This window comes from Orbicella franksi, chromosome 1 (assembly GCF_964199315.1).
Source record: "Orbicella franksi chromosome 1, jaOrbFran1.1, whole genome shotgun sequence".
NCBI lineage: Eukaryota > Metazoa > Cnidaria > Anthozoa > Scleractinia > Merulinidae > Orbicella > Orbicella franksi.
The window spans coordinates 8,612,957-8,635,466 of NC_138145.1; the positions used below are offsets into that span (position 1 = coordinate 8,612,957).

General features: G+C 37.7%; 1 protein-coding gene across 1 annotated transcript; it reads left to right on the forward strand.

Annotated features, from left to right (window-relative positions):
• The first annotated feature begins 19,954 nt into the window (after positions 1–19,954).
• On the forward strand, positions 19,955–20,897 carry LOC145487915 (uncharacterized). Its single transcript, XM_081466688.1, has one exon. It carries the CDS (start codon positions 20,052–20,054, stop codon positions 20,790–20,792), a length of 741 nt encoding a protein of 246 aa, XP_081322814.1. The 5' UTR covers positions 19,955–20,051; the 3' UTR covers positions 20,793–20,897.
• Positions 20,898–22,510: the final 1,613 nt, after the last annotated feature.

The window sequence follows — 22,510 nt, forward strand, 5'->3', positions numbered from 1 at the left end:
GTGTAAACTCACGTTCCCAACGATGGTTTTTTTTTTTTGTTCTACACCGAGAACTGGTCCATATTTATATTACACAGAGAAATTTATTACTCAATTAAAAACAACAGAATAAAATGATAGATCACCATACTCGTTTGCGAGAAAATGACGATTTACCTTTATGGCGAGGTCCAGCCGCAAAGAAAAAGCCGCCCTTTTTTAATGCGCGCGTGCTAATCACGCGGGAAATCATGTGTAGTACGGATGCAATACTGGGGAATGACCTCAAGGTGCGTGGGGATATTGTCCCAGAGAATAGTTGCTCTGTAAGTTATTGTTTGTTTTCCAGAATTGGTACGCACTTTTGATATCATTTATAGATTTTGCCTAGATACATATCTGGTATTGTATCAGTGTACTTGACTAGCGTAAAGGAGAACAGAAGGCTAAAATAAACACTGTGTTTAAACGTTTTTAAAAGAGTATATAATACATCGTGAGCAAAAACCTTTTTTTTTTTATTTGTAATACTACACTTTATGTACAATTTTACAAAACTAAACTTACTTGCACTTTATTACTTACAAATTACAGTAACAATCTACATTACTTACGATACTAACAATATAACAACTTTTTTAACAAGAATTAATTCTAAATAACGATGATATTACTAATCAGGACAAAATGGTTTGAATTTCCTGTGCTTTTCATGTTCCTAAATTCCTAGTTTGCTTAGAGATTCAAAATTACACGTAACTCTACCAGAACTTGCAGATGATGTACATAAGAGGTAAAGGAATTATTTTAGCTCCAATGTTTCTTGAAGGAGAGCATGCCATTCATAATTGGCATATTCTTTCTTAAACTCTTTCCAGAAAAGCAAGAAATATCGCTTGGACACCACATTTAGATAAGTAGCCTATTTTTATTGGGATTGGGTAGGGGGAGAAGGGAAAGGGCAGCAAATTAAAGATATACATGTATAATATTTCTGCATTCATTTTTATGCCCTTTTAGAATTTATAATAAAGTTTCCATATAACGCGCGCTCTGATTGGCTGAAACAGCGTGCTTTATCAGAGAACAGAGCACGGGTTGATGACGGTAAGTTCGCTTCCAAATTTTTGCTTCGGAATTTTGACAAATTTGACCCAAATTAAACATCCCCTGTGACTCAGACAAACGCACTGGAAGCGAGCTATTTTTCTGCAGTAAATATGGCTCACAGAGACCATTGTTAGCAACAGTAGTGTTAAAACTGTACTAAAATAACAAGTTTTGCTAGATTCCCGCCGACAAAACATGTACAGCTGTAGCGAAATTCACAAATTCTCAACCTAAACAGTGCTTCAATAAAGACATTAATTTTGTTACGAGGGCAGAAATTATACTAAGAAGTAAAACAACGACAGAAAACAATTGAACTGTCTCTGTTTATGATGAGAAGCTTTATTTTTGTAAATTTACAATTAAAAATGCTCATTTGCTCAAACAACACTTACATGCAGTGTAGTAACGCTCGTTCTCCGGTCATCTCAGCGAAGTAAACCGACGAGTGGTCAGTGCAAAACTTGCTCTGATATTCTCCTCTGTGTTCGAAGTAGAACCAGTGGGAGCCGTTAAGTCTTTCTAACTTTTACGCTAGTTCGGGCAATCTAGCTGCATGCGGCTACAAGCCGTAAATAACTGTAGCTCCTTTCAAATTCAACCCGGCATTTCGCATTTACATCCACAAGCTTTGAGCTCCGCGTTTCGTAATTTCCACTGGAAAAGTGCTGGTTTTCATGGGCCACAATACGGCCGGATTCCCCTGGACTATAAACCTTTACCTGCCTTGAGATCCGTATTTAAAAATTAACTTAAAAGCGAACTTTGAAGGCATCGTTCTTCTCTAGCTCGAGAGCCGCTCAAACTTCTCGAAACTGAAAGCTTAGCTGAAGTCCAGTTTGTGATTGACAGCTGTCGCTTCGTTAGCCAATCAAATTATTTGAACAATTCTAACAAGGATTGTGATTGGCTTATTTTAGCGTGCTTTAACAGAGAACAGTGAACGGCTGACGCGACTTTTGCTCGTTTGGAAAATAAAGTTTGGTTTGAAAATTCAGCCGAATGCGTGGGGAAATTATCTGATTCTTCATCATAAAACAAATAAAGAAGCCTCGACTGTGCTCTGTTCTGTTGTAAAGCACTTAGGAAGCGGTAGACCACTCAAGAAGTGGGGAAAAACACTCGACTACGTCTCGTGTTTTCCCCTACACTTCTTTCGTGCTCTACCGCTTCCTGCGTGCTTTACAACAGAACAGAGCACAGTCGGGGCTTCTTTATTTGTTAAATGCGACTATCCTCTTTATTTGGTATTGCAGATGAAGTTGTACTATTGTACATATGCCAATAACCCAGGTGAACACTGCAGTAACAACTACAGTATAATATGCAAGTGACAGTAAGCAGATGTTAACATTAACAACACCATTACTGATCCAATACTTGTTTATCAGCTGCCAAAAATAATATCGAAAGACTTCGTAGAAACTGGCTTTAACAACACCATTGTTAAGTCACCATTAAGACTTCATGGAATTAATCTGAGAATTACAGATCGATGTGGAATACCCCTGCTTAAAAAGAGAATAAGATGCTTTCAACACTTGTGTCAGCTGCCACTTTAGCTGTTGAAACTCATTCTTTGCTAAAGACATTGGTTACAAGCATACATTTAAAACTGCACGTATAATTACAGAGTTTGAAACACTTTCGAACTCCATAAAGGTGTCTTAAAGTCAAGAATGTCAATAAGTGAAATCTACCTGAACTCACTACATGTCTCAAAACTTATCTCAGAAATGAACCTATAGCTTTACAGTGGAATATGGAAATACAACTTCAACTTAACATTAGCAGCTCCGTATCATTTTCACACACATGAACATATATACATGTAGAGTAAAATCAGTCCTTTATATTGGGACCACAATTAAATGACGCTACTAGAACCCATCATAAGGGAACACAAAAATAGAACGTGTTAATCTGTCTCTATAATTAAATACAAATCTTGCAATGTTTACTTCAAGTATAAGCTATCCTAACTGTTCCAGCTCATACCAGTTGAATTTTCATTCAATTCTTAAAATGACTGCTATCATGCCGTACTTCTATTACATGTGTGTCATGCTGCTGTATCGATTATGTTATTTATAGCTCAATAAAAATGTATAATCTACATGTATAGGAGACTATTGGCTACAATATCTCCTCTTAGCTTTTATGTGCTACATTATTGTAGTCAGTATTTCCGTGGATCGACTTAATAGGAAAGAAACTGTTCCTAATAAAAGCAGTGTTCACCTTGGTTTTTGTTCTTGTGCTCTGTTGAAATCTCATCGCTGTTGAAATTTCAAAAATGTAATAAATAATTATTTATTATAAGATGATTTTACCACAGAACGAATTAAGCCACCCAAAGGGTTTCAATAAGCAACCATATTTGGAAATTAGAAACTATACATCACATTTGACCAAACAATGTCTATTTTTCCTGTTTTTCAGTGCAGTACCAAGAAAAATTCTACAATGATCAATTTCTCTTCTCGTTTTATTCAACTACCTCTCCACATTCATCCAATAGGCCATTTCCGAGTTGCCTTTCGTCCTTTCGACTTTCACCTACAGGTTCCTTTTTATGCAAATCAAACTCAGTTTTGCACGAAGACTCGTTTTGAAACTGAGGCACAAAGAAACATTCATCCATGAGCTGGCTCACAAGAGTCTTTGATTAGGTGTAGATTTTTAAATCTACAAAGTATGTTCACCATGTCGGACAGTATGTCTGACGATATTGTAATACCGTCAGACATGGTAAACATATTTTGGGCCACTACAACGCCTGAGGTTCTACTTTCCCTACTGATAGCAGCAGACACTTTAATGATCTTGAATTACAAAATCTCTCGACCATACTTGATTATAATATCAATTGATTGCTATAAATAGTTCTACTTAATGTAGTCAGTATTGTTCAGGAGAATTTTAATTTACCTATTTAGCCAATTTCAATGTATTTGGGTATGGATTTTGTCTTTGTCCCAATAGTAGATCCCCTGCTGCCACCTAGTAGACTGTTACATTATTAAAGTTGTTGTTCTCGTTGTTGGTGCTTTACAATTTTCCAAAATCTGTCACATTAAAGATATAGCTTGCTTACCATTTTTACCTGTATTGTTTCAGGGATAAAGATCACTTAATGAGTTTCCTAGTTTACGTATGGTGGGTGAGTATGTTTGCATCGGTGTCCCGGAAACAGGTAATAAATAAGGTAGATTCCTCTCAAACGCCGATATAACCTGACTGAGAAACCATACTTATAAACAACATCCAGTTTGCTTTCACCACACTTTTCAGTGCTCTTTACGCAGTTTTGGCTAACAAGGAAGTAAACAGCGCTCGTCATGAAACTTTGGCTTGTTCTTGCTATAGTGGTGGGAATCATTCAGTGTCAAAAAGGTTAGTTAACTGCACCCTAATTGTCGTTTTAGACGACTGTCGAAAATCAATTTGGCTTGAGCCACTCAACTTGGAAAATGGATCGTTTGTAAACAGTGAGAATTTTGATGCCACTGAACTGAGCTTTTAATCCTTAGGTCATATATTATTTCCATATCGAGCCATAAAGGAGAAAAAAGAAATAGAAATTGTGCAAAACGCAAAGGTAAAGGAACACATGATAAAATGTGACACCGTTGAAAACATTCACGAAGTTATCGACGATCCTTGTCGGAGTCGTTACCACAAAGAAAGTATCGCTTCTATGTCCGATCACCAATGGAAGCAGTGATGCAGTGATAAAATCCCTGTATTTCGGGCTCTGATTTTCTTTCCTATTTGTTTCGTTCTTTATTTTCCCTGCCAATACTGAGTGATTCTACTCTCTTGTATCTACTTTCGATCTGGTTGCTTCTTCGTCTTCGGCTTAGCCCATCCACTGAATTGCCTCATGTGATAAAGGACAGTTTGACCGGTGAAACTGGTCTTTAGTTAGGCATTTACGATTGCAGGTTCTGGGGTCTCAATTCCAAGTTCGGGCTTCGAATTTTTGTCTTTCTTTGTTATCTTTTGAGAGATCTTAGAAAACAAAATACTGTGTTCGGATTGGAATCACTATACCACAAGGACAGCACCGCGTCTCGTCAGTTCAACAAAGTTCTGCCCTGTTCTGCGGCGTTCGTACTTGATCGGATGAACAAATACAAATACCTCGTGTTATAACGATTTCTTTTTTTCCTTCCCTTATGAAGGCAATATCAGTCACTCCAGAATTCCCAGCCCTGTGTAACGTCTTTTCTTTTGCCAAACGCATCATACTAATTCTCCTCAATTCTCCTGTCCATTTCTCATCTAACAATTTTAATCACACCTTGAATCATTCGAAATTTCATACAGCTATTCAATATTGTTGATTTTCAATATCTTCTTTTTTGGCAGTCGAGTAAAGACTTCTTCAAATATGCGCTATCTATATAACTAGCTTCCATACGTGAAGACGTTAATTCGTGCAAAAATCTATTGAATGTAGACAAGAGACTATGCATAGTATGTTGATGTTGATTATTTCCGCGGTAAGTTATTGAGTAATTGCGTGAGAAATATAAAGAACAAATGAAAAACATTGCCAATAAAAATTAGAACTTATCACTCCGTGAGGAAATCGTCTGTTAATCACCTTGGGACTCTACACATAGGTCTCTCAAACCAGCATCCTGGAGCCCCTTTCCGATTATTCCAAACAAAGTGCAGGCGGTATGAAACGCTCCCATTTTGACAATGATATCTCTAAATTGCTCGCCATATTGGTTACCCATGATGCATAGCAAATCAAGCATATCATTATACCATTAAAATAGGTGTTAAGAAGCCCATTTTTGAACTGAACACTGGAAAAATATGAAAAATATCATATCGTGTTTGTTTTTCTTCCTGTCTATCAAATGCCTTGAAATTTCTGCATAATTTTAGTTTTCAATCTCGAAGGGTAATTTTTGATATTTTTACTGAACTATAAAATCAAACTCTAAAGCTACAAATTGCAGATGGCTATCATATTTTTTTTTCAATACTTTGGTTCATTCTTCAAAAAGACATAACCCATAATTTGTCCCTAAAACTGGTAAGAAAATTTGTTGTGGCCCATGGACTATACCTACAAATTGGATTTTCAGAGTTAAAATTTAATAATACTCTCTTTTGCTAGTAGAACGTGATTTAAAAGTTACTTGTCAAACTAGATCAAATGAATAGCAGTTTTCTGAGACAAATGCTGCAGTGTAGGAAGAAGCAAATTACCTCAAGTGATAAAAGGTTATTCTAAGCATTTTGTTGTCCACGAGGAAATACTCTCTCCATTCACCCTCAACTTAGAGCGACAATCGAACTGATTTTTGTTGGGTATTTCCCATGAGGAAGTCGCGCGAGGGAAAACTTTGCACAGAATTAGATCAAGGCCCCGGTGCATGAGGAAGTTGTCATTGCTGAATCGCCAGGGAAATTTGAAAGTCCGGGCTTGGCTTTTCCAATTAGAAATTAAATCAGATGAAAATTGCCAAGTAAAAGTATTGTAAAAAGCTCTGTTCAAAGACATTTCGTTTCTCAAGACGGAAAGTGGTTATTGAGATCATTGCTAGGTGTTTTCAATCGTACAACGCAAAAGCAATATCGTCACCTGAATCAATCGGTTTTCGATGCCGAAAAAAGCTACCATTATGAAACATAACAGTATCGGCAGTATTTCTGTTAAGATTTGTGTAAACTAATCCTAGATTAATTGGATTACTCTCAGTGTCGTGTCATGGGATATAACATCAGCTCTTGACCAAGGCTTTTCGCTTGGTATTGTCTTTATTTTTAGTGCTAAGCTGTGGTGGTGGAGGTAACGGTGGCGGCGGCGGCGGCGGCAGTGGTGGTAAGTCTAATTGGGTGAAGCAAGACGAGAATAGTTTATATAAGAGGAAAATCTGCTCTTTTGCGCAATGGAGCAGCACTCGGGAATAATATAACACCCACCTTAAGAGAAAAACCTAAGATAGCTTTTAAGAAAATAGTTTGCAATCCTCTATTTGAAATACCTTCGAAGGACGACAACTTTGTTGTTTTGTCGTGAAAATCATTTTCTCATTCTTTTGATCCCCAAAAGACAAATGATTTTCTTTATCTCTCGTCTTCCTGATAAGAGCAATATTTTTTTTCCAAAACCTGTTGTGCACCGTTCAGGTCTTATGTTTTTGTTTTAAGAAATGGAATTTTGTCACCCTAGCGAACGTTGCTTTTCTAAGAGAGAAAATGTCGGCTCTTCGTAATGTCTTTTTCATTCTATCTTGATTACGTTCTAGTACCAGGCCCTGGAGATGATGACGGTAATATGGACGATGATGATGGTAGTGGCAGTGGGGATCTTGAACCTGAACCTGAACCTGAAGGGTAAGTTGCTTTCTTTATGACTTTGGTCTGCCATTCAAAGAAAGAATAAGTCAGTGCGCATCGTCCAGGGTCATCTTGGCTAAATTAATTGTGAGTAATTTCATTGTGTGTAAAAGAGATAATCTCCTTCCTTGATTTTCTTTTATTTTTATTTATTTTTTTATTTATTTATTTTTTGTTTCGTTTTTTCATTGTATCTTCTTTGTTTTTCTAGTCGCATGCCCGGGAGGAGGTGATTCTGATGATAATGGTGACAGTGTTGATGGTGAGTAATTTCCTTTGTAGGTGAAGCAGGTCGAGACTACCTTACTAGATACGAAACTCGTCCTTTTTCGGCAGTAACATAACAACCACCTAGAGAAAACCTGATCTGACTGAACACGGGATCGAGTGGGTTAAAGAACGAGCGAATGGTCAAGGGCTCGCGCCTTTAGTGTTCAAGGTTACTGATAACCTTTTCGGGGTCGAATTTTGAAAAATTTTAAAAAGCTACCGTAAGACATTTTAGGGTAAACACTAAAGAGAGAAAACGACCTTTCGACCTCTCTGATTTTTGAGTGTAAAAAGTGGTTGAAATTTCTGCATATATGAGAAAAATTAGGCAATGAGGATTTGAAAAGCGATACAAATATTATGTAAATGTACACTAAACGTTATAAAACGTTTGTTATAAAACCTCTAAAATACAAAAGGATAAATAAGACAAAAGGACTATGTTAAAAACTACAAATGATCTAATAAATATAAAATACTCTGTGCTATAAAAAGAACTCTGGTCAGATGGAGTCTGACTGCTTCTGCAAGGTTTGCACTAGTTCTTTTATAAAAATAATCTATTAAATTAAGCTGTCAAATTTGCTCTGGCTCTTCCGAAAGATCTTAGATGTAAGATCTATGTCACTTGCGTCCCTCCCGTGTTGCTCTATCACGTGTTTCCTAATCGCAGACTCCTTATGTTCCTCAATACGTTGATACAGGAATTAGTATGTGTAGTCAATATAATCTGCATCGCACAGGTTACACTTAAAATGTTACACAACGCATTCTTGATTCACGATAGGGGTGTCTCTTCTTTTGGCTTGGTCTCGGATCCGATCTTTCGGCTTGCGTACACGATATGAATATCTGTACCGATTTTGAGGCTTAATTCCCCAAGTTTGTCTTCTCACAGAATTGGCTGATTTCGGGTGTGTGGAAAACCCGAATAGCGAATAGCGTATAGTCGCAAATAGCGAATAGTACGAATAGTGCGAATAAGTCTCGAATAGTCTCGAATAGTGGCGAACAGTCGCGAATAGTTGCGAATAGTCACGAATAGTCGTAAATAGTCAGCGCTTTAGTTCAGCACTGATCTGGATTCCTTGAAACTGATCACGTGGATCAATAGCGTTTATCCGCGAACGCTGATAGATTCGACTAAGCACATGCAGCGGTGAAAACAGAAGAAATTACGTTTAGAAATACCTTTTGTCCTGATCAGTGTCTACGTTGCTCCGAGGTTGAATGCGAGGTACTAGGTACCATATTTCTGTAATTCGTCTTTATCATCTCCCCCCCCCCCCCCCCTCCGGCCCCTTTCCTTATTTGCCACTATTCTTTCATTCAATCTCTTTATTTGCTTTTTTACTTAATGTACAGTATTTATAAATATTTTAATGTGAGGTGAGGTGACCTCTAGAAACCATCAGGCTTTTAGTTGAGGCCACCTCGTACCTAACAATACGGTTACATAAATAGTGCAACAGTGTGCGGCTTTGCCAGTTCAGTTATTATTTTACTAAAACTCTAGCAGTTTTTTCTTAAAATTGAGAAAATTTGACAATGAAGTCATTGTAACAAGAAGGGAATTCCAGATCTTTGGACCTTGGTACTATTCGCACTATTCGAGACTATTTCCACTATTCGCACTATTTGCTATTCGCTATACGCTATACGCTATTCGGGACTATTAGCTACTTGCTATTCGGGTTTTCCAGACACACGCTGATTTCTGGCCAGTATGTGAATTTCAAGAATTTTTACCAAATTTGTTCAAAATGATCGTCGGACATTGGTGCTCGAAAATATGCCGAAATATTTTCGACATATATTTATTTTGACAAAAAAATCACATATGCATTGGTCAACTTTAGAGCTTATTTCTCAGAAACCAATAGGAAGATCGTTAAAGCCCGACTCACTTTGGTAGCATATCTAGTGCTGATTGAAATAGTACAGTTTTTTGTTGTTGTTGTTGTTGTTGTTTTCTTGCTTGTGCGTGATAATGCGAAGCCGGGTAATTTAGCGAAATGAACATCTACGGTTTTGAGTTTGAAGTTTCCCGCGTGCTTAGCAAAGCTTCATTTTATTACCTTTTCGGTGATGTACTGTTTGCTGGAGTTTTACCGAGAATAACGCGTTTACGATAGATTTCCCCAAAGGCACCCCAAAAGGTTATAAATAACCTTATATTATTTAAAAACTGCCACATTGAAGTACAATCCTTTATCAAATTTAGGGGGCTTGCTCTAAAAAAGAATGTTAGATGTTGGTGTGCCGTACGATTCTCGCACCCTTTTGTAAGCTATTTCAGACTAATATCTCGTTCTTGTGGCTCCTTGCGTCATACCACTGCAGCAAAATCCATAAACTTGATTTTAGCCTAAAACAACTAAAAAACAATGGCTTATAATTACACATAACACTTACAACTTATCAAATCAAAGCAAGAATTAATTTCAATTTTAATATCTGATATTTATTTTCTCAGGCTCTACCGAGTACGTACTGATGGGAATGAAGTCTGAACAAAGTGAAATATCAATCCCTTAATGCCTTTCCTTTAACACATAAGCAATCCAGTTATACGAATTGTCGATATGCAGTTCAGTTTTATATATAACAATTGTACTTCTAAAGAAATGTAAAAGAGCAGCGTAATAAAAGTGACCGGAAGACAACAGGCCTGAAAAGAGTGATTTTCTGCACCTTGTGCTGCCGACTTTCCTTGTTACCCGTCCCATCGGCTCTCAGTTTGTAAACATTTAAGTAATGATGAAATAAGATCCCCATGAGCAGCCTTCAGTTTTTCATTACTTATACATGCTCGCTTGTAGTAGTTTGAGAGGCTTTCAGTATCATTCACAAAGCATTGAGAGGCCACTGATTGGACTCAACAATTATAAAGTAAATGTTCAAAACGAATAGGTTAATGTGTTACAAAAATGGTAAATGTCGCATTTGCCTCAGCTTTACGCACCGTGTAAAGGTGTGGCAAATGGGGTATTTACAATTAGTATTTCGATTTTAAACCATCTACATCATATTTTCGCGGAGCCAAATTTGAGAAAAAACATTTTTTTTCGCCTAGTGTTATCTTGAAATATATATTATTCATGATTGCCACTATGATGGTTTTCATTTTTTCATTGCAATAGGCCATATACCTTCTGATTTCAAAACTAATAAAATTTAATATAGAGATTTAGCCGGAACTACTGGAGCAGATTGCTCAAAGCCTTATTAAGCTAGCCCAGGATAAGCGAGAATTTTGTTTTGAGTTTTGTGACTTTTCGGTGAGGTTTTCTGTTAATATTGTTTGGCCCCCTATTTGAGTTTCAATAATCTCAAACTACAGAAAACAGAAGCTGTGAGAAACATTTGTATAAAAGAAAAATTACACTTCGGTTAACTTTTAATCCTGGGTTAGCGTTAACCGACTTCTGAACAACGGGGCCCCGTTTAAAAAAAGTTGACCTGACACGAGCCCGCGATCCAATAGAAAACCAGCACTTGGTGAGCAACAAACTTGAAAAACACATGATCTCGATGAGCCCGCGATATGTTCACGCTATACTAGTCAGCAGATAGCTTGTTTGACAGGTGTCAATTGACCATAACTTTGATGTCCAATATAAAAGAAGTACGCTATAAACCAAGGGTGCGTGTCTCTGCCATTTCATTTTCACTGGAGTATGGCTGCCATCTTGTGCTACTCCGGCGCCGTCGTCGTCGTCGTGCGTGCGCGCCTACGAGCAATACCGCTAGCCATGATAACCATGAGAAAATCAATTCGTGGTTTTTTTTTTCTTTCCTGTATGAGTATGGTGCTCCGCTTGGCGACCCTTCGGCCGGCCGGAGCTCCAAGTTATTAGTTCTTCTCGCGCCTAGCCTATTTTTCACCTGCTCGGCGTGCGATCACGTGGGTGTCCAATTACAGGTTTTCAAATACACCTTGTAATATGATATAAACGCCATTCGCTCGTCAATTATCTGCGCTTTAATGGTTTCCTTATTATGTTTCCTACAGTTTTTGAAACTTACAGAAAGTGCTGTGGACGTTTCCGTTCAAGAAAAGCTGAAAGGGGATTTTTCTAAGCTCAAAAATTGTTATTGAAACGATTGATTAGTAACTGGATATCGGGTCGTGCAATTCAGAGAGTAATCTTGCTCGTATTTCAAATCGGCCTAGAGCTGCGAGCTCGTCCGATTTTTAAAATTACTTTGGTGATTACTTCTTGAATTGTACACCAGTCAGTCGAATAGCTATTACTTATCAGACGAAAATAAATTGAGACATCACTTAAACAGCAACAACAACAAAAAACTCATACATTTAGAATTTCTGGAGAATGAGGTAACCCGAGAGTTTCCTATTCAGTCTTCAGTTATTTTAAGGTTTCTATGGATATTGAGAATACATAGAATTCTTAAGAGAAGAGATGTGTACATGATATAATAGAATGGAGAAAATCACTACAAGTTTCCACAATGTTGTTCAGACGGTAAATAAAATTTCATTTGTTTAGAGAAGTTGAAAGCAATGAGATCTTTGAGGTCATTCCACTGAAATAAAACCTGCACTGAGATTTTTGTGAAACTTTGACTATTGATTCTTTAGATTATAGGAACTTACATTTTGAAATAAAAATGAGGGATCCCCATGTTCGTTTAGGAGCAACAGCACCTTGTTTGTACCCAATAAATCCTTATAACAGCACCATGTAAACTCACGTTCCCAACGATGATTTTTTTTTTTGTTCTACACTGAGAACTGGTCCATATTTATATTACACAGAGAAATTTATTACTCAATTAAAAACAACAGAATAAAATGATAGATCACCATACTCGTTTGCGAGAAAATGACGATTTACCTTTATGGCGAGGTCCAGCCGCAAAGAAAAAGCCGCCCTTTTTTAATGCGCGCGTGCTAATCACGCCGAAAATCATGTGCAGTACGGATGCAATACTGGGGAATGACCTCAAGGTGCGTGGGGATATTGTCCCAGAGAATAGTTGCTCTGTAAGTTATTGTTTGTTTTCCAGAATTGGTACGCACTTTTGATATCATTTATAGATTTTGCCTAGACAAATATCTGGTATTGTATCAGTGTACTTGACTAACGTAAAGGAGACCAGAAGGCTAAAAAAAAAACACTGTGTTTAAACGTTTTTTAAAAGAGTATATAATACATCGTGAGCAAAAACCTTTTTTTTTTATTTGTAATACTACACTTTATGTACAATTTTACAAAACTAAACTTTCTTACACGTTATTACTTACAAATTACAGTAACAATCTACATTACTTACGATACTAACAATATAACAACTTTTTTAACAAGAATTAATTCTAAATAACGATGATATTACTAATCAGGGCAAAATAGTTTGAATTTCCTGTTCTTTTCATGGTCCTAAATTCCTAGTCCGCTTAGAGATTCAAAATTACACGTAACTCTACCAGAATTTGCAGATGATGTACGTAAGAGTTAAAGGAATTATTTTAGCTCCAATGTTTCTTGAAGGAGAGCATGCCACTCATAACTCGCATTTGCTTTCTTAAACTCTTTCCAGAAAAGCAAGAAATATCGCTTGGACACCACATTTAGATAAGTAGCCTATTTTTATTGGGATTGGGTAGGGGGAGAAGGGAAAGGGCAGCAAATTAAAGATATACATGTATAATATTTCTGCATTCATTTTTATGCCCTTTTAGAATATGTGACTATCCTCTTTATTTGGTATTGCAGGTGAAGTTGTACTATTGTGCATATGCAAATAACCCAGGTGAACACTGCAGTAACAACTACGGTATAATATGCAAGTGACAGTAAGCAGATGTTAATATTAACAACACCATTACTAATGCAATACTTGTTTATCAGCTGCCAAAAATAATATCGAAAGACTTCGTAGAAACTGGCTTTAACAACACCATTGTTAAGTCACCATTAAGACTTCATGGAATTAATCTGAGAATTACAGATCGATGTGGAATACTCCTGCTTAAAAAGAGAATAAGATGCTTTCAACACTTGTGTCAGCTGTAACTTGAGCTGTTGAAACTCATTCTTTGCTAAAGACATTGGTTACAAGCATACATTTAAAACTGCTCGTATAATTAAAGAGTTCCGAACTCCATAAAGGTGTCTTAAAGTCAAGAATGTCAACCAGTGAAATCCACCTGAACTCACTATAAGTGTCAAAACTTATCTCACAAATGAACCTATAGCTTTACAGTGGAATACAGAAATACAACTTCAACTAAACATTAGCAGCTCCGTGTCATGTTCACACACATGAACATATAGACATGTAGAGTAAAATCAGTCCTTTATATTGGGACCACAATTAAATGAAACTACTAGAACCCATCATAAGGGAACACAAAAATGGGATGTGTTAATCTGTCTCTATAATTAAATACAAATCTTGCAATGTTTATTTTAAGTATAAGCTATCCTAACTATTCCAGCTTATACCAGTTGAATTTTCATTCAACTCTTAAAATGGCCGCTATCATACCGTACTTGTATTACATGTGTGTCATGCTGCTGTAACGATTATGTTATTTATAACTCAATAAAAATGTATAATCTACATGTATAGGAGACTGTTGGCTACAATGTCTCCTCTTAGCTTTTCTTTTGTATTTCCGTGGATCGACTTAATCAGAAAGAAACTGTTCCTAATAAAAGCAGTGTTCATCTTGGTTTTTGTTGTTGTGCTCTGTTGAAATCTCATTTCTGTTGAAATTTCAAATATGTAATAAATAATTATTTATTATAAAATGATTGTACCAAAGAACGAATTAAGCCACCTAAAGGGTTTCAATGAGCAACCATATTTGGACATTAGAAACTATACATCACATTTGACCAAACGATGTCTATTTTTCCTGTTTTTCACTGCAGTACCAAGAAGAATCCTGCAATGATCAATTTCTCTTCTCGTTTTATTCAACTACTTTTCTACATTCATCCAATAGGCCATTTCCGAGTTGCCCTTCGTCCTTTCGACTTTTACCTACAGGTTCATTTTATGCAAATCAAACTCAGTTTTGCACGAAGCCCCGTTTTGAAACTGAGGCACAAAGAAACATTCATCCATGAGCTGGCTCACAGGAGTCTTTGATTAGGTGTAGATTTTTAAATCTACAAAGTATGTTCACCTTGTCGGACAGTATGTCTGACGATATTATAATACCTTCAGACATGGTAAACATATTTTGGGCCACTGCAACGCCTGAGGTTCTACTTTCCCTACTGATAGCAGCAGACACTTAAATGATCTGGAATTAAAAAATCTTTCGACTATATTTGATTATAATATCAATTGATTGCTATAAATAGTTCCACTTAATGTAGTCAGTATTGTTCAGCAGAAGTTTAATTTACCTATTTAGCCAATTTCAATGTATTTGGGTATGGATTTTGTCTTTGTCCCAATAGTAGATCCCCTGCTGCCACCTAGTAGACTGTTACATTATTAAAGTTGTTGTTCTCGTTGTTGGTGCTTTACAATTTTCCAAAATCTGTCACATGAAAGATATAGCTTGCTTACCATTTTTACCTGTATTGTTTCAGGGATAAAGATCACTTAATTTACGTATGGTGGGTGAGTATGTTTGCATCGGTGTCCCGGAAACAGGTAATAAATAAGGTAGATTCCTCTCAAACGCCGATATAACCTGGCTGAGAAACCATACTTATAAACAACATCCAGTTTGCTTTCACCACACTTTTCAGTGCTCTTTACGCAGTTTTTGGCTAACAAGGAAGTAAACAGCGCTCGTCATGAAACTTTGGCTTGTTCTTGCTATAGTGGTGGGAATCATTCAGTATCAAAAAGGTTAGTTAACTGCACCCTAATTGTCGTTTTAGACGACTGTCGAAAATCAATTTGGCTTGAGCCACTCAACTTGGAAAATGGATCGTTTGTAAACAGTGGCAATTTTGATGTCACTGAACTGAGATTTTAATCCTTAGGTCATATATCATTTCCTTATCGAACCATAAAGGCGAAAAAGGAAATAGAAATAGTGCAAAACGCAAAGGTAAAAGAACACATGATAAAATGTGACACCGTTGAAAACATTCATGAAGTTATTGACGATCCTTGTCGGAGTCGTTACCACAAAGAAAGTATCGCTTCTATGTCCGATCACCAATGGAAGCAGTGACGCAGTGATAAAATCCCTGTATTTCGGGCTCTGATTTTCTTTCCTATTTGTTTCGTTCTTTATTTTCCCTGCCAATGCTGAGTGATTCTACTCTCTTGTGTCTTCTTTCTGGTGGCTTCTTCGTCTTCGGCTTAGCCCATCCTTGCCTCATGTGGTAAAGGGCAGTTTGACCAGTGAAACCGGTCTTCAGTTAGGCATTTACGATTGTAGGTTCTGGGGTCTCAATTGCAAGTTCGGGCTTCGAATTTTTTTCTCTCTTTGTTATCTTTTGAGAGATCTTAGAAAAAAATACTGTGTTCGGATTGGAATCACTATACCACAGGGACAGCACTGCGTCTCGTCAGTTCAACAAAGTTCTGCCCTGTTCTGCGACGTTTGTACTTGATTGGATGACCGAATACAAATACCCCGTGTTATAACGATTTCTTTTTTTCTCTTCCCTTATGAAGGCGATATCAGTCACTCTAGAAATCCCAGCCCTGTGTAAGGTCTTTTCTTTTGCGAAACGCATCGCACTGATTCTCCTCAATTCTCCTGTCCATTTCTCATCTAACAATTTTAATCACACCTTGAATCATTCGAAATTTCATACAGCTATTCAATTTTGTTGATTTTCAATATCTTCTTTTTTAACAGTCTTGTAAGGATTTCTTCAAAAATGCGCTATTTATATAACTAGCTTCCATACATGGAGACGTTAATTCGTGCAAAAATCTATTGAATGTAGACAAGAGACTATGCATAGTCTATTGATGTTGATTATTTCCGCGGTAAGTTATTAAGTAATTACGTCAAAAATACAAAGAACAAATGAAAAACATTGCCAATAAAAATTAAAACTTATCGCTCCATGAGGAAATCGTCTGTTAATCACCTTCAGGTCGAATGGATGGTGAAATGTAACTTTCGCAGCGACTGTGAAAGCCTTATACATTAGTCAGCGGATTCGATCACAAAACTTCTTACAGGAAGCGAAGGAAGGATCGAGTGAGTCTCCCATCCATATAGTCCATTGGCCAGGACAACAAAATGTCTTACCACTCTTAAGGAAAAAGGCTATCATACCTTTTTCGGAAACCTTGTTCACTCTACTTTATCTTTATGTATGATAGCCACGCTAACGATGTAGCTTTCATTTGAAGTCACGTGATCAATTGACATTGTTTAATGATCACTTTTGTTGACTGACCGGTGCGATACATAAAATGTTCTACGGAATTAAATACAATAACTGAGTGCTACAGCATGTTTCGAGGTTGAGATAGAAGGCCTTTCTGTCTGCTTGCTATGGCAACTAAGCTTCATTTCTAAAAATGTTTCTCCATATTCTTTTGCTTGATTTTTTTTGTTTTACTTTTGCGACCTTCCAACAAGAATTACTGACAGTATACAGCTCGGCAACCTCAGCGAAACAGTTTTCGCAAAGTTTCTTCTTGCACTCAGCTTCGCAAACATTATCACGCTAGCTCTGAAGACCACAAAATATTTTATCTACTAAACACTTATTCCCATCGTGCTTCTCTGCTACCCACTTTTGGAATCCAGACCACACCGCACGGAACGCTTGTATTTCCGTTCTTCCAGCAAGCCCGACACTGAACCCTCTGCAATCACTTGGCACTCTACACATTGGTCTCTCAAACCAGCATCCTGGAGCCCCTTTCCGATTATTCCAAACGAAGTGCAGGCGGTATGAAACGCTCCCATTCTGACAATGATATCTCTAAATTTCTCGCCATATTGGTTACCCATGAGGCATAGCAAATCAAGCATATTATTATACCATTTAAAAAAGGTGTTAAGAAGCCCATTTTTGAACTGAACACTGCAAAAATATGAAAAAGTAACATATTGTGTTTGTTTTTCTTCCTGCCTATCAAACGCCTTGAAATTTCTGAAAATTTGAAACACTTTTATTTTTAGAGCTTCGTTTTCAAGCCCGGAGGCTAATTTTTGAGATTTTTAACTATAAAATTAAACTCTAAAGCTACAAATTGCACATGGCTATTACATTTTTTTTTTTTTTTCAATACTTTGGTTCATTCTTCAAAAAGACACTACTCATAATTTGTCCCTAAAACTGGTAAGAAAATTCATTGTGGCCCATAGACTATACCTACAAATTGGATTTTCCAAGTTAAAAATGAATCAGTCACCAAATTTAATAATACTCTCTTTTGCTAGGACAACGTGATTTAAAAGTTACTTGTCAAACTAGATCAAATGAATAGCAGTTTTTTGAGACAAATGCTGCAGTGTAGGACTAAGCAAATTATCTCCAGTGAAAAAAGGTTATCCTAAGCATTTTGTTGTTCACGAGGAAATACTCTCTCCATTCACGCTCAACTGAGAGAGACAATCGAACTGATTTTTGTTGGGTATTTCCCATGAGGAAGTGACGCGAGGGAAAACTTTGCACAGAATTAGATCAAAGGCCCCGGTGCATAAGGAAGCTGCCACTGCTGAATCGCCAAAGAAATTTGAAAGTCCGGGCTTGGCTTTTCAAATTAGAAATTAAATCAGGTAAAAAAATTGCCAAGTAAAAGTATTATAAAAAGCTCTGTTCAAAGACATTTCGTTTCTCAAGACGGAAAGTGGTTATCGAGATAATTGCTAAGTGTTTTTAATCGTACAACGCAAAAGCAATATCGTCACCTGAATCAATCGGTTTTCGATGCCGAAAACAGCTACCATTATGAAACATAACAGTATCGGCAGTATTTCTGTTAAGATTTGTGTAAAGTAATCCTAGATTAATTGGATTACTCTCAGTGTCGTGTCATAGGATATAAACTCAGCTCTTGACCAGGGCTTTTCGCATGGTATCTTCTTTATTTTTAGTGCTAAGCTGTGGTGGCGGAGGTAGCGGTGGCGGCGGCGGCAGTGGTGGAGGTGGTGGTGGTGGGCAAGGCGGTGGTGGCGGTGGAGGAGGCGGAGGAAATGGCGGCGCCGGTGGCAGTCGTAGCTTTGGTAAGTCTAATTGGGTGAAGCAGGACGAGAATAGTTTATATAAGAGGAAAATCTGCTCTTTTGCGCAATGGAGCAGTGCTCGGAAATAATATAACACCCACCTTAAGAGAAAAACCTAAGATAGCTTTTAAGAAAATAGTTTGCAATCTTCTATTTGAAATACCTTCGAAGGACGACAACTTTGTCTTCCTGATAAGATCAATTTTTTTTTTTCCAAAACCTGTTGTGCACCGTCCAGGTCTTATGTTTTTGTTTTAAGAAATGGAATTTTGTCACCCTAGCGAAGTTTGGTTTTCTAAGAAAGAAAATGTCAGCTCTTCCTAATATCTTTTTCACTCTATCTTCATTACGTTCTAGGAGCGGGCCCTGGAGGTGATGACGATATTATGGACGATGATGATGCTGATGGCAGTGGAGATCCTGAACCTAAACCCGAACCTGAAGGGTAAGTTACTTTCTTTATGACTTTGGTCTGCCATTCAAAGAAAGAATAAGACAGGGAGTATCATCCAGGGTCATTTTAAACGAGATAAAAAACGTTCTCTGGTAAAATTGTCTAAAGTTGTGAGCTTTCAACAGCCAGTCTGCTGTCTTCGACCGACAGAAATGAAATGATAAAATAGACCTAAACGTTTTAGAATATAACAAGCGAATGGCATATATAAAATAGAATACGCGTGAAAGAATGTGAGAATGCTAAAGGTGTAAAATTAGTGTTTGTTTGAAAGAATGTTATATTGTCCCGGCAGAGGGCACGAATTGTTGTCGGCCTCGCGAGAAATAAGGGTGTCGAGGAATGGCAGCTGGCCATTAGATTCTTGCTCCATGGTGAATGAAATATGCGGGTCGATAGAGTTCAGTGAGCCATGAAAAGAAGTAACTGCATTCTTTCTGATGACACAAAAACTGTCGTCTAGGTAACGTTTCCAGATTTTGGGTGGAACCGTGGTTGATCAACCGCGGTTCCTCCCAAAATCTGGAAACGTTACCTGGACGTTACGTAGAACACAGTTTTTGTGTCATCAAAACGAATGCAGCTACTTCTTTTCATGACTCACTGAACTCTATCGACCCGCATATTTCCTTCACCATCGAGCACGAATCTAATGGCCAGCCGCCATTCCTCGACACCCTTATTTCTCGCGATAATGAGAGGCTCAACATTGATGTCTATCGGAAGCCCATGCACACGGACAGATATCTTCATTTCCGTTCACATCATGACAGAGAGCACAAAATCAGCACTGCAGCGACACTTTTACATAGAGCCCTAAAACTTCCAAACTCGGAAGCTGGAAAAGCCCGTGAAATTGATCGCATTAGCACCGCGTTACGATCTAATGGCTACCCACAAAAAGTCACTGCTGATATCATAAGAAAGAAATCTTCGACTCCTCCAACGCCTTCACCTGAAGAACTAGTTGGGATGTTCTTCAGTTGGGCTGACCCAACGAATAGTCAGAGCTTCGCGGTCCTTCCCTACATCAAAGGTATTACCGAGCCTCTTTCTAGAATTCTCAAAAGTCATGATATTCGAGTAACCAACAAACCAATCAAAACACTACAACAAGAGTTCCCTGTTCCCAAGTTTAGACCTCGGGTCGACGACCAGTGCAATGTTGTTTACGAAATGCCTTGTGGGTCTTTTCCCTGGAGTTACATCGGCGAGACAAAAAGATCGTTTAGTACAAGGCGAAAAGAACATATCAGAAATACTAAACAATGTGCTAAAGGCTCCAATGTAGCGAAACATGCCTGGGCCTTTGATCATACCATCGACTTTAACAATGCTGAGATAATTGACAAAGGCAACAGCCGCATTAGAAAGACGCGGGAACCCTGGGACACAGCGAAAACGGCCGAGACCGACAACAATTCGTGCCCTCTGCCGGGACAATATAACATTCTTTTAAACAAACACTAATTTTAGCATTCTCACATTCTTTCACACGTATTCTATTTTATATATGCCATTCGCTTGTTATATTCTAAAACTTTAAGCTCTATTTTATCATTTCATTTTTGTCCGTCGAAGACAGCTGACTGGCTGTTGAAAGCTCACAACTTTAAACAATTTTACCAGAGAACGTTTTTTATCTCGTTTATAATGAATCCTGGTATCGGATCTTCAATATTTTTAGGGTCATTTTAGCTAAATTAATTATGAATAAATTTCATTGTCGTGTAAAAGAGATAATCTCCGTCCTTGATTTTGTTTTTGTTTTGTTTTCCTTTTTTTTTCATTGTATCTTCTTTGTTTTTTTCAGTCGCAAGACCTGGGGGAGGTGATGGTGATGATGGTGGTGGTAGTGCTGATGGTGAGTAATTTCCTTGTAACTGAAGCAAGTCGAGACTACCTTACTACGTAGGAAAATCGTCCTTTTTCGGCAAACTCTGCAGTAACATAACAACCACCTAGAAAAAAACCTGATCTGATTGAACACTGGATCGAGCGAGTTAAAGAACGAGCGAATGATCAAAAGGGCTCGGGTCTTTAGAGTTTAAGGCTACTGATAACCTTTTCGGGGTTTAAAAAAAGTGGTTGAAATTTCTGCATATATGAGAAAAATTAGGCCATGAGGATTTGAAAAGCGATACAAATATTACGTTAATGTACACTAAACGTTGTAAAATGCCAGTCATAAGACCTCTAAAATACAAAAGGATAAATAAGACAAAAGAACTATGTTGAAAACTACAAATGATAAAATCAATATAAAATACGGCTGCGCTATGAAAATAACTTTGGTCAGATGGAGTCTGACTGCTTGTTCAAAGTTTGCTCTAGTTCTTTTATAAAAAGAATCTCATAAATTAAGCTGTCAAATTTGCTCTGGCTCTTCCGTAAGATCATAAATGTAAGATCTATGTCACTTGCCTCCCATGTTGCTCTCTGACGTGTTTCCTAATCGCAAACCCGTTATGTTCCTCAATACGTTGATACAGGAATTGGTATGTGCAGTCGATATAATCTGCATCGCACAGGTTACACTTAAAATACTTAAAATGGTATACAACACATTCTTGATTCACGATAGGGGTGTCTCTTCCTTTGGCTTGGTCTCGGATCCGATCTTTTGGCTTGCGTGCACGATATGAACATCTGTACCGATTTTGAGGCTTAATTCCCCACGTTTGTCTTCTCACAGAATTGGCTGATTTCGGGTGTGTGGAAAACCCGAATACCGAATAGCGTATAGTCGCAAATAGCGAATAGCGAATAGTCCCGAATAGCGAATAGCGAATAGTACGAATAGTGCGAATAAGTCTCGAATAGTGTCGAACAGTCGCGAATAGTCGCGAATAGTTGCGAATAGTGACAGATAGTCGTAAATATTCAGCGCTTTAGTCCAGAACTGATCTGGATTCCTTGAAACCGATCACGTGGAGCAATAGCGTTTATCCGCGAACGCTGATTGTTTCGACTAAGCTCATGCAGCAGTGAAAACAGAAGAAATTGCGTTTAGAAATATCTTTTGCCCTGATAAGTGTCCACGTTGCTGCGAGGTTGACTGCGAGGTACTGGGTACCAAATTTCTGTCATTCGTGGTAATTCGCCTTTATCGCCCCGCTCCCCCCCCCCCCCCAACCCCCCTTTCCTTATTTGCCACTATTGGCCACTATACGCGACTATTCGCACTA